Here is a 13,910-nt window from a genome sequence, read left to right as displayed (position 1 = left end):
TAAGATACATACAGGCAGGGTTTAAATAAGTACTCTGCCTTTTTCTTTGTGGTAAAGGTGTCAAAACAAAGCTAAGTTGCGTGCCAGATGTCAGCTTTGACTCTGACAGGTGGAATATATAAGATAAAAATTTCCTTACAAAGCAATGATATATTATGACGCAACCATTGAAGTACCTAAGCAGCTGATCGCCATATATAAAAAAAAATAATCAGGATTTAACATCTAGTCATACATTTAATAGAAAAAACAAGTTTTTAGTAACCTGCCAGTGTCATCATCTTGACAGTCAAATCACTGCCTTTGTTGGTGAGGTGCAAAATGAGCTAATTTTAAAACCCACACACCTCTTGTCTTCCTTCCAAAGCCGCATTCAGGAGAGACAACTCTCTTTTGGCAATATGATTAACCCTGCTGGGAGCAAATAGACTTTAATAACAGTATTGTAAGTGTTTCCACAACAAGTAAGTATAATTGCACCTCTTTAGGCTTTCTGTGATTTATTTTGTTCAGGTGAAACCTGACAAGATAGATTACTGAAGGGAAACTGTTGCTCTTTATTACTTTTACAAAACGTATTCAGGTTGAAATCCATCTCAGAGAAGAAGCAGTACCAATGTCAAAATTTGAATGGATAATAAATTATGGATATGCACTTGAGCTTCTACACTGACAGAGCTCATACATAATGATAATGACAGACATCCCTGCTGTCGAGATAAAACAGTCAGCATGAGAAGAGTTTGCTTGTCTGGGAGAAACAGCAGGTTTCAGATGAAGAGAAATCAGATTTGACATTAAGTCAAAATTTCTCTCCATTTCTCTCATTTCTAGCAAGTGTCTCAACAAATGTTGACTATAAGGTGATTATTGCTGGAAGAAATATCTGCTGAAAGAGGAAAAATATCCTGTCAGACTTAAGTCCTTTTCCAGATATTCCTCCTGGAAATTTTGTTTTTCCAGGAAAAACAAATGTTTAGTTTTCTTCTTTTATGGTGGATTTAATTCAGACCTTAAAAACCAATAATAAAACAGGTTTCGCATGGTCAGCCGCTGGGTGGTAATCCAAAAAAAGGCTGTCTTCAGGTTTGCATTGTTTATTTGCTGCTAACAACTTTGAGTGTTGCTCACCAATCAAAGAATTCACCTAAGTTAAAGCTAACTGTAACATACACATTCAAAATTTAAACCATAGCAACAGATGGGACTTTATGGTGTCACTGAAGGTATTTTAGTTTATCTTGAATGGACTGTTATGCATGCACAAAATTCCTGGCGATCAATATATTATGTAACTGGTGTGAAAATGTCCCAGGTATTCAGGTTTACTGGTATTTACAATATATCTGACTTATATGGCTTAAAGCGTTGGATTCTTTAACAAATGTTTTTTAACAAAATTTTATACTGAAACAGCAGAGATTTACAATCTCACTCTTTTATCACTGCTTCCAGCACATTTATCAGTGTGCTGAGCTCCAATGTTTACACTCTCCTCTGAACACTCTGTAGTACACACCTAAACACAGTGGAGATCCAGGGTTTACTGTCTTAGACTCTTAGATAAGACAGTAATGCAGAGATAATGGTGTCTTTATTTTAGGTTGTTTTAGAGTCTGAAAGACTAAAGTGGCCCCATACTTTTTTCCCCCTTTCAAAACAACATATAAGTAGGAAAAAAGGAACACATATCACCTGATCCTTACTATGTCTGATCATTTGAAGTTTCTTTGTCTCAGTTTGTATAGACTTGCAGAAGAGAGACAACTTAAGGGAAGAAAGCAACATGAAAGATGTTGGTCTTTCATAAAAGCTTCAGTGTACCTTGGCTTCTGTTTTGGGAAACTTTTGGACTCTTCTGTGGAGACTGAACACTATTCCTCCAAAGAAATTACTTCTTTAAGTATGTCAATATGTATGTCAATAGAGCCAGACAAAAATCTCTTGTAGGTGTTCAGTAACTGCTAACTTTTAAGAGCAAAACAGTGTGATGAAGAAGAAACGTGCCATTGCTGATCAATTGGAGCATCTCTGTGTTTTATGGAGCTGAACCAGCAAAATACCCCTCACTACAAATGGAGGGGCCAAGGACTTAGGTTCTTTCACAATATGTTACCCATCTGTACCAAATCTCAGGTCCTGTCTTCTTTATTTTAGTATCTTGGCAGTTCTTTTGTAATCTATGTCACATTAACTAGACTCGGTCTCAGTGAAACCAAAATTAGAAACAGACTTTGGTTCATTAAAGGGTTAAGAGTCTTCCTCTCACCTGTTTCCTCTCCTGGCATTATGGCTGTCTGTGGTTTCTGGCTCACTTTTTGAATTAAACCGCACAACTTTGATATGCCTCTTTCACTCTCGTCCGTGAAGATCCTGTTTTTTAGGATGCAGCCTCGCCTCAGGGCGGGTGGCTTGTTCTCTGGCAGTCAATGTCTGGATGGTGATAATCCAACCAGGCTGTACTAGAAGGACCAAATTCCAAAACAGGATGCCCACCTTTCAACGAAAAAAGCACATTCCTGAACTTGTAAATTCCTCAGTTGTTCTTGTAAATACTTAAGTTACAGCTTAAGGTTTTCTTTTTAAAGTTCATTTATCAGGACAATAAAAGTTAATATTGAGTTTTAAAGCAGTCACAACTAAGAGCTTCAGTGTAATTTTTCAATAACTTTATCTAGAATAGATTTTAAAAGGCAAACATGGGGAAAACTGTATGGTAATTTGCACAAGACTGCAACATCTTTTATTTAAGTTGAAGGAGTTTTTCTGTTAATTATAAGTCTCTGTTGGTGAGAGTAAAGCTAATGGCTACTTGGAATTATGAGATCTCCCTTTTCCAGCAACAGGAGCCTTATTGTTTCTGGAGCGGGATTGTAGTCAATCTTCTGGGGATGCATCCAGCCAGAGGAAATTTTCTTCCTCTTCTATTAACTAGGCAGATTTCTTATGGAGAATTTACTGCTGCCAGAGCTATGGGACTGAGGCCAAGGCACAGATCTATCAACTGAAGGGCTAGTGAGTTGAAAAGAAACACCTGTTACAGTCTAAAGCCAGCCAAGTGTGTCTGAATGACTGCAAAGAGATTGAAATAGAAAATGACAAGGAGACATTTGAGGCATATGGCATGAGGCAGCTTGTAGGGTACAAACCTAAACTACAGCAGGTGATTTTACTTTAAGTACTCGGAGATGTTTCATGGAAGAAATGCAGAGGACTGCATCGGACAGTCTAGCAGATATAAAAGAAGGAAGTTATGGTGACATCTGATAATGTGGGAATACTTGAATGCATCAGAGCATGTCTCATTTTAGCCTTGGAATCAGATTATTCTGAGTTTGGGTTTTATTTACTTTAGCCTCCCTTTTGTTCAAACAGATTTTGGTATGATAATCTCTTATCAAATATGGGGCAGGTTTTGTAGCTCCACCTCTTTGTACATTTTTGGACTTTCCAGGAATGACGACACATGTGATGCTGCCAAGATGGCAACAGTGGGAACGCCCAATGAGCTTCAATTCAGCTCTTCAGAAACCTACAGGTGACGTCCATCTTTTATATACAGTCTATGTGTTGGACCTAAGTGTTAACTTCCCTGAAAGCCTTTCTTTTGAAGACAGTTTTTCCGTCTGGGCCCTTTGTTCACAGCAGAACCGCCAACAAGGGTAAACTCTTGCAAAAGCATAATTTTAATTTGCTCCTGGGATTTTGTCATCACAGGAAGCTATTTGAATAGGCCAGGCCCTCTTCCACGCCTAAAGTCATACTTGAGATGTGGAATGGTATAATGATACAAAGTCATGCTTTACTGCTGATGCAGCTAATGCTAATGGTAATGCTAATGCTAAGGGACAAGCCTAAAAGTTTAGCCCCCTGCCATGTACAAATGAGCCCCATGTTTTCTTTTTTTATAAGTGGGATGAAGTGCTCTGCCACGTAAATTTTTGTAAACATTTTGTTGTAAACGTGCTTCTTCCACCATCTCGGTATCTTTACTCTCAGGCTCGGAGTCTGGTTCAAAAAGAAATGGCTGAATTCCATAAGCAGCTGCTTGGTCAGGTTCGCTCGCCATCACTAAGCTGATGTTTTGGAGTCGGACGTACTGCGCATGCACTGGGCCAGCCCCTCTTCTGACTCTGGCTTTCCTGCAGCCAATCAACACGCACCTCATTAACATTATTTAAATTAGTCAAAAGCTTGCATGAACTCTCATGAGACAAAGTTGTGGTATGAGCGAAGGGTCAGAACAAGCTCTATGTTGAAGTTTTTAAAAAATATTTAAAAACACTTAGAGGACAGTGGTTACATCAAAAGACCAGGTGATGACACCTTAAATGCAATTCACCATAGCCAGGTTTCCATTTAGCCTACTAAAAACCAAATGTAAAGCATACTTTTGGAAATTTAAAATCTACATTTCCATAGACTATCTTTTAAGTGAATTAACAAGGCTGCATGGTGCAGCTAACTAGGTGGTGGTTGGGAAGTTGAGATTATCCTTATCTTTATCCAGGATCATTACAGTGTGAGTGAACGTCAACACAGCTGGACTAGTTTCAGTTTTGATTCTAACTAGTAAGGATCATATCTCAGAAAATAACACTGCTACACTGAAGGAATTGAGATAGTCCACAAGGAAGTACATTTAGCAAAAACAAACGCAGAGATTGGATCTGCTCACACATTCTTCCCTGCAGTACTTCCTGTTTTTCAAATGTGCGCTAGCAACAGCTAACAAAATGACAGGCGCTGAAATTAAACCAAAGAGTCTGGCTCTCCAGGTATTGTGACATCAGCATGCAGAGTACGGAAGCTTAAACAGATAGCATACACCAAGCATAATTTAGTATAAGAATTTGTTGTCCTAATGAGGAACTAGAGCTGTTACTATGACGTAAAACAAAACTAGAACTCTAGTTTAACTGTGATGGATATCCACAAAAGGGAACCCCTGTTCATGTAGTTTGAACATTTCAGATTGATCACTCTCTTTGTGGAGAGCAGTAATCTGCCCCTGAAAACCATTATCAAATATATTTTGTGGCTCTTGAATACATTTAATGATACCATCACATTTATCTTGAGTAACTTCTTAGATTTCTTAGATGGGGCGGCAGTGGCTCAGGCGGTAGAGCAGGTCGTCCAATGATCGGAAGGTCGGCGGTTCGATTCCCGCTCCCGCAGTCATCTGTCGTTGTGTCCTTGGGCAAGACACTTAACCCTCCTTGCCTCCAGTGTTGGCATCGCTGGTGTATGAATGTGTGGATGAATGTTCGGTGATGGTCGGAGAGGCCGTAGGCGCAGACTGGCAGCCACGTTTCCGTCAGCTTGCCCCAGGGCAGCTGTGGCTACACATGTAGCTTACCATCACCAGGTATGAGTGAGGAGTGGATGAATAATGGATTCACACAATGTAAAGCGCTTTGGGTGCCTTGAAAAGCGCTATATAAATCTAATCCATTATTATTATTATTATTATTTCACATTTTTAGTAGAAATTTAAAAAATTGGACTTTATCCCTGGTCTTAAAACTGCGCCAGATGTCAGATGAGTTTTTCTTCTTTTGTTTTTTTTGTTTGTTTGTTTGTTTGTTTGCTTTTGTTTTCTTTTTTTGCAGTTTTTTCTTTTTTTTTTTTTTGCAGTTTTGGAGTCACTGGCATGGATACCGTCAGGAATAACAGCACTACTTTTTCTACTTTACACTCTATAAATAAACAGCATTCAGTGGAAAATTTTCATACCTTGGATTTGTCACACAAATGGGTAAATGTAAGAAACTCTGTATGCTCTCAGTCAGTTTTTCATTAGCAAAGCGGGCACACCAAATGGCCTGTGGAGTGGCTGAATAGACCTGTAGTCAAACAGAGAAGCAAACAATGTCATGTAACATTGACAAGCCTGCTTTGCTGGCTGGCGCTTTTTCTTTTTATATCAGATCCACCCAAAAATAAATAAACTATTGTAATTAACTGGAAATCTGTTTGAATGGGAGGGGAATAAAATGCATTCTGCCAGAGCAAATGAAGCATGGACTTTCAGATTTGTCTTCTTCCCAGGCTACTCCTTTAGTACATTACTACATTATTTCAGTAAGCCAGATCAAATGGAATTGATTGCAGTGTTATTGTAATATATCAGAGCAGCAATGTTTGGCATGTAAACGGCAACGTCATTGTTCTCCATGAGGAAACATGGCTCTCAACTAAACATAGTATGGCAGCTAATGGGTGTGTCTTTTTTAAAATGCTGCCAGCGGCAGCAGAAAGTGACGGCATGGATGTGAGGTTAGTTTGTGTTCAGGAATGCAGCAGACTGAGTGCTGGCAGCTTTGGATATGTGTTGCGATATGATGATTGAGCCAGCTGTCATTACAATACACTTTCATATTTGACTTGCCTCTGTTTTGATATTTATTTATTTATTACATAATTATGTTAATTATATAGTATATATAGATGACATAATGACACAGCAGAATAGAAAAAGATCAGAAATCAGAAGCCTTTAGACAAAACCAATCTGTAAGAAAGATAAGACACGCTGCACATAGACACACGTGTGCATTTAAACATGCACTCACACCTGGAGATGGAGAGGGTAAAAAGAGAGTTGTGGCAGGATGTTGACGTCTATACTTACCTGCTTCCTGTACATGCAAACATACAGTATGTGTGTCCCTTTGATTCTCAAACATCAAGCGATCTCAGAGAGTGTTTATGGGAACATTTGATGTATATCACAACACACTTAGGACATTTTGTGACATGACAACATGGCATGCAAACACTAATGCAAATTATTTGAACGGACCTGAAACAATATATGGACTAGACATCATCTTTTAATTCTAAGCAGAAAAAGTTAGTTATGAATGGAAAAAGAGTCTGATCTAATTTATAAAATCTTTTTGCAGCTTGTATTGAATGTGTATTATATAGCTTATGTATTATATGGTGTAACACCTTTTCTTGCCTGTGTACTTTCTCTTTCAGAGGTTGGCAGACAGACGAAGGTGGGATGTGATCCCTCTGAACCTCCTTCCACACATCCACCAGGAGCCCGTTGCTGTGTTCTGTGTGGGCCTCCTTCTCCTCCTGATGGGACGTTTTATCTACTTGCAAGGCAGTACAAACAGCCGAGACCACTCTCAGGTTTAGCCTTGGGAAAACCCAGCAGACGTAGCAAAATTTTCTTTTTTGTTGTTTTTTTCTTTGTTATGGGGGATTTGGGGATCTTTCACTTTTTGGACTATGATTTTGTTTCAGGAAGAAACTCTAAACTGCTTGGATGTTTATTTCTGCATCATTATTTTTCCAGTGGGGTGTTTGAGCCATCATCCAACCAAAGAGGCAAGATTTTGCACTTCTTACTAGCACATGATTAGTTGTTTCAACTAAAAATGCTGCTGCAAAATTACGCCTATGTAAAATGTGCCTTTTTATAATTTCTTGCATACATTTTTTTTAAGCTTTTTTCAAGACCTGTTGTTATTTTTATTGTACATTGATATTATCAGTTGATCAACTCCTCCAATCCAGGGATGTAAAAGTCCAGGGCCCAGTTATGTTTCTGACGCTTATGTTTCTGATGCAGGTGTAAAAAAATTCACACCAGCGTTTTAAGCCACAAAAAAAGAACTGTATTGGATATATTTGAGTACTAACTGAAAAAAGTATTAAGATTTAATGAGAGAGATTAAATTGCTTCTGTAACTAAAGGTTTTGTTGGTCCACTGAAACAATATTCTGTGATGTGAAGTAGGTAATCAGCAATAATGCTTTATGCTCTGGGTGGCTTCCATGGCATTGAAATATCTGTCATCTGGATTATGAATCCTTAAAGGTACTTTAATGCACCAGGTATTTTTAATATACAACATTTATATTAAGGCTTTTATTAAAAATTTCCATTAAATTTAGCTGAAGGTTACACATATTTCATGGCTACATGGTTTTGAATATAAATTGCAACTCAATAACATGTAAACTTGCTCCAACAATTGTTCCAGTTTGCATTTGGACCTAGATTTTCAGTATTAGTGTTACCAGCAAAAATTAAATGTGTGGGACTTAAAAAAGACAGCAATAGAAGAAAAGCATTATTGGTTCCTCCTTTTATTAAATCCAGCATTAAAAAAAAAACGATTTGCACATTGATGGAAAAATGTTGGTGCTTGTTACTCCACTTCTTAATGCAATAACACAATCCGACTACCTGTTACTAAGCTGCTCCGTTAGCAGAGTGACATTCAAGAACAGTGAAATCATGTTGGTCATTTTAACCAGTAAATAGTGTCATGGTTTTTGCTGTCCAATTTATTTTCCAATGTTTTAGTTTTTGTAAAATAACTGATCAAACTGTACGTCTTCCAACCTCTCATTTCACAATTAGCACAATTAAAAGTAGCTGTCAAGGTTTGGTTTATTAACAAGGTCATGTTTTTCTATTTGCTAACATCATAATTCCAACTTGGCCAAGTTTCTGCACGCTTGCCAACTCATTAAACACTCAGAGAGCTTCCTGGACACCAACCAAAACATGACTAATGCAGAGTGAAAGGGTGTTGATTTCACTGTCTGGTTGGCTAACAAGAACATAAGAAACAGTGGGGATACAGGTGTCAGATTAAGTTTATTTTTCCATATCTGTGACCAAAAACATTATTTTTACTATCCTGGAGAGAATTATAAAGAGTAGGCCGATGTGTTTATTTTGTTATTTCAGTCTTGCTTTGATATTCCTAAAATGCATGTTACCACTTATGCCTAATTGAAATTAAACCAGAACAATGACAAGACAACAAAAAGTATCAAATATCTTTTCATTTGGATTGTCATTAGCATTTCTTTAGATTCATGGAGGACTGATTTTAACTGATTAGTTTATAACGAATTTATGTTAATGAATGCACTGTTGTAAACAAAAATTATGCAAGAAAATGGTAGGTTTATCTAATTCCACAAATGATCTATTTACTGAAATAAGCATGAAATCAAATTAAAGTAGTTTGTTCAATGTGAATGAAATGGGAAAACTGCCACTATAGCTGTGGTTCAGAAGTGTTTTAAAGTGTATTTTCCAGGTTTTTCAGAGGTGATAACTACTCCGCTTGATTGCCCCAAAGCAGCGCTTTTTCACTTCCTAGAGCTTTTTTGCTGAATTGTCCCAAGTAGTGAAGGAGACAGTCCAAAATGCTGGGTTGGGATTTCTTATGCTCTGCTCACTGAGACATGCAGAAGTGAAAAGAAAGCATTGTATTGTAAAAGTCCACTGATGCAGTGTGAAAACTGACCAAAGACTTTTGTGCACAACTCTTGTTTTCGATGTTGGTTTGGATGGTACAAGAGACGTGTTTACAGATGCGATGTTGAAGTTTATCCTTACTGTTTTGATTTCTAACAAACTCCAATTAGCTGTTAAGACGAGCTGCTCCAACCCATCTGAAAAATACAACATTTTTCAAGTAACAACCCAGTCGCACAAATGAATGTGTAATAGCTATTTTGGTCCACAACTACCTAGGTCTATCAAAGCTTCACATTAAAGGGTCAGAAGCTGTGCAATGATGCATCTTCCAGACTCAATTCTCTTTTGCTTGCGTGTTGTTGTGTTACTACATCACCACTTATCTGCATTGCCACCTGAAGAAGTTTTTTTTTTTTTACATTTCATAGTGTTGGGTTGGTAAACCTAGAGCAGGAGGAGTGGAAGTTGCTGTTAGCCTCCTTATTCCCATCTCAAAGACAATTTTTTATCAATCTGAGGAACGGTTTCTACTTTGTTAGGAGTTAATGGTTACAGTTAAAATGAATTTACACACTTAAGTTTACATATTTACAAAATGATTAGGGGTAGACAGTAAACATGAACAAGGCTCACATTTTTTAATGTTCATGGACCAGGCTTAATTAACTGTGATCAACAGTCTATGGATGCATTCCCATCTCATTAGTGGCACTACTACATTTTGGAGTTGTGGACAAGTGTGTTTATTATTCATTTATATGTGTGGCTGGGCTGCTAGTGACGACAATATATCAGAAAGTTATAGACTTGGAGAATTTATTAGAGTGAATAAAATCAACAGATAAATCAAATTTTGTCCTGGAATAATTCACAGTGATCAAACTCTAATATCAATCAAATCAATCAAACTAATTAATAGATTCAACATCCAAGAACTGCAACATGTTGTAAAGCCTCCTGGAGCCCATTAGAGTCAGAAGGTACAAGGAACTTATGCTAAATTGGCTGCTGCTGGTTGTTTACCACAAAGGAAGAGAAAATAGTCATAAAGAAATGCAAAACAACCACAGAGATCTGCTAGTGATGTTCAGCATGAAACTAAAAAAAAGTGGAAACTTCTTGTATCATTTCATCCACATTCATTTTGACCACACAATATTACACTACTTTCTGTTTCTGGTTTTCTACTTATTTTCACGTCAAAAACCTATCAAAACATGTTACTATTCTGACATGTCACCAGTGTCCAATGCACAAACCTGTTCTATTTTGCACCAGAATTTAGCCGCTTAGCTTTTACCCCGCTATGACACTGAGAGCACTGTGACTGCATGTTTTTGATATTGTGCCATGTGAAACCTACAACCTCATTTTGAAGTACTGTATTACAGCCAGAGTGCGAGTTGGAAGCATGGCAGGGAGGAAACTGAGAGATGAATTACCGCCTTCTGAAACTGATATGGAAACCTAGTAATGTGCTGATTCTTCACCTATAATCTGAAGGCGTTAGAGCACAGAAACACTTGTGTGACATTCAGGGTTTTCTTGACTTGCATCAACACTGCTGGAGCTGCTTTGCGCTGCCATTTTTTCTATTTGTTTTGCCTTTTAGGATCCGTAGCAAGTCACACAAAGACTTTAATCTACAATCAGGTAAAAAAAAAAGTGTGCTGAACATTGTTTTTTATATACACATATATATTTGAACAAACAAACATTTGATCCTCGGTGACACACTGCTGACGTATAAAGGTACATAATACTGTGCACAAGTCTTGAGCCACCCCTTGTTTCTTCGTATAGCCAGGAAAATGGCAATCTGGTGTATTCATTTACTGAGAGATACAAACATAAATGGAAATACTGTAAAAAAAAGACAAAAAAACAAATTTGTACAGTCCTGATATTCAGTATTAGGTACAACCATCCTTTTCTTGCCTGAACCTGAACCCTCTTAGACAACCTTTCGTATAATTTCTTTGAAGTCTTTGTAAATAGTTCTTCAGGGCTCTTGAATTACATTTCAAAGCTCCTTTTTTTTGGATGTTTGCTGCTTTTTTTTTTTTCACTCTCCATCAAAATGATCCTACACTTCTTCAATAGTGTTGAGATCTGCGCTCAGGGGAGAAGTCATTCCTCCATAAGACCTGTTGCCACTGATTTTCAGTTCAGTTCTTGTGTCATTTGGCATACCTCAGCCTTTTCTCCCTGCTTCCGTTCCTTAAGGGTAGCATCTTGACAGCCACTCTTCCATTGATATGATTTCTGATCAGGCTTCAACAAACTTTAAACCATGCTGATACATCCCAGTTATTGGCTAATAGCTATTTGGGAATCACCAAAGTGCCTAAAGATCCATTTGAAATAAATTAGGTTATCAACTCAGTAGTATGTTATGTGTAGACTCAACACTGGTTCATCCATTGAGTTTGGTGCCTTTTATTTATTGCTGAAATTATTTATAAGTCAGGGGTTAGTAGCTTAACAAACAAAATTAAAATAATATAAACAAAACACATCTCTGAAAATGTTTAGGTACCAGGACTGGAGTGAAAAAAGTGAAGATTAGCCAATGTCCAATGGAAAACTTTAACGGTTTCTAAGGAAGCCTGGAGAACTATTGCTCAAGCTTATCATCATCAAGATTACATCTCACTCCTTGATTTTCTTTAACAACGAAGGGTGGCTCAAAGCTTTTGTAGGCCACTGTGTACTTGAGCAATACCACAATGGAAACTGCCTTTTCAATTTTTCATCCAACAAAAATAACAGATGTAATGTTCTTTGGTGGTAATAAAGCACATCTAGGATCAGCATTTCCCTTTGGAAAATTTCTACTTTTTCACCCAGTTATTAACATAGAAGGTTTTTATTATTATTATTATTATTATTTTCTTTATGTTTCACTGAAATGACTAAATGTAAGATGTCTCAGAGAAACCTGAGTCAGTTCTGCTTTTGCTGCAAACGCTGTACAGGAATGCATCTGTCGACGCCATATGCAAGAGCTGAAAAAAACCAAAATAAAAAATAAAAAAACAAAACAAAACATGGAATGACTCCAGATGACCCAGTTCAACTGTAGCAATGTGTCATTTTGTTTTTATTGTATCTATACACTGAAATGCTGTAATATTGCCCATTAAAATTTGGTTAATGCTTGCTGTAAAGGTTATACATCTTTTTGATAAATGATTCACTGTACGATGTGTATGTTTTCAATAAAAACTTTATTATTTTATGATTTGGTATCCAGTTTAAAGTAAGATTTATGTTTTTACAATGTAGATAAACTGCTTATAATAAGTTAAAGCTTTTAGTTGGGATTGATTTGGTCCATTTACTGTAAAAATCTACTGTGTTATAAATTCTCTAACAGATTAGTTACATTGAGCTGTAGGAATTTATTTCTGAATAGACAGTACAGTTTACATATATTTAATGTGACTGCTAGACTAAACTAAAGCTTTATAAGAGAATTGATTTTTAGCAAATAATATAAAATCTCCATACAAAGTATTTTAATTGAAATTTAAATTAATTTTTAAATTTAAGTCTACATAAAGTCCTACAGCCTCTTGGTTCAGTTCAGTTTTGGTTATAAAACTTAATTTAGGTGTAATAAGAGTGTGTGTGTCTTTATGTGTGTGCATGTGTGCGTGTGCATGCATGCAGGACATGGAAAGTACGGTGGCTTCCACAAGTTGGCACAAACACATGCTCAGATAATTATACACCCTGCACAGAAAGACATACATACGCACAACTCATTGAAGTACACACACTTAGTCACACACACACATCAGTGGCATCCACACATGCACAGATACACACATTCATAATCACACATTTATAACTTTGGAAATCTCAGAAGGTGAATTCCTTCATCTACAGAAAAAGACAACAACAGTTTTAAAGCAATAGATAGATAGATAGATAGATAGATAGATAGATAGATAGATAGATAGATAGATAATTCCTCTCCTATGTCCTGCTGTAAGGTGTCATTACAGCACTGCGCGAAGGGCTAAAAGCAGGAGACAAACCAACACTCTTTGACACATCATGGGAAGTCAGGTTTCTATTTTTGAAGCAAACCAATGGGCTTTAGCCCCACGTAGCAGAGTGGAAATGAAGCTGCCTTTATGTGATATTACTGTGGTAAACGTTGCTGTTTCAGGGCCTCCATGTTAGTTTATGTAGTTGATATAAGCAGGGTGGGCCCCATGTGAATTTGATCAATAGTTATCATGCATACGTTTCCCATTGTATAAGACAAAGATAATACATGTGATCATAGTTTAATCTCTCCTCAACCTCCATACTACTTTCAGAGCAACCTTCACTTTCCAATTCTTTACTTGCATCTTCTCTCACTCTGCTACAAAGAGGACAGACCCTATACAAGCTAGATAGATACAGTACATTTTAACCTACTTGTAGCATAACATACAATAAAATAAAACAAGTATCTTACAGCACCAGGTGTAAGTGAGGAATGAATCAATAATGAATACAATATAAAGCGCTTTGAGTGCATTGAAAAAGTGCTATATAAATCTAATTCATTATTATTATGAGCGTGTGTTTATGTGACCAGCTGTTTGTTTTGCTGGTCTGACCAGGGCACCACTCTGTCACGGCACAGACTATCTAATTGGATTGT

The 13,910-nt window shown here is 37.1% G+C and overlaps 1 protein-coding gene across 3 annotated transcripts in view; it reads left to right on the top strand.

Annotated features, from left to right (window-relative positions):
* Positions 1-12,485, top strand: part of LOC121655339 — a 31,994-nt gene extending 19,509 nt beyond the window's left edge. For all 3 annotated transcript variants that reach the window (XM_042009910.1, XM_042009911.1, XM_042009909.1), the window contains one exon: positions 6,991-12,485. In XM_042009910.1, coding sequence (XP_041865844.1) covers positions 6,991-7,155 — 165 coding nt within the window. In that variant the 3' untranslated portion in view covers positions 7,156-12,485. The remainder of the gene's footprint in view (positions 1-6,990) is intronic.
* Positions 12,486-13,910: the final 1,425 nt, after the last annotated feature.

This window comes from Melanotaenia boesemani, chromosome 16 (assembly GCF_017639745.1).
Source record: "Melanotaenia boesemani isolate fMelBoe1 chromosome 16, fMelBoe1.pri, whole genome shotgun sequence".
NCBI classification, from domain to species: Eukaryota; Metazoa; Chordata; class Actinopteri; order Atheriniformes; family Melanotaeniidae; genus Melanotaenia; species Melanotaenia boesemani.
This window is presented reverse-complemented; position numbering and strand designations above follow the sequence as displayed.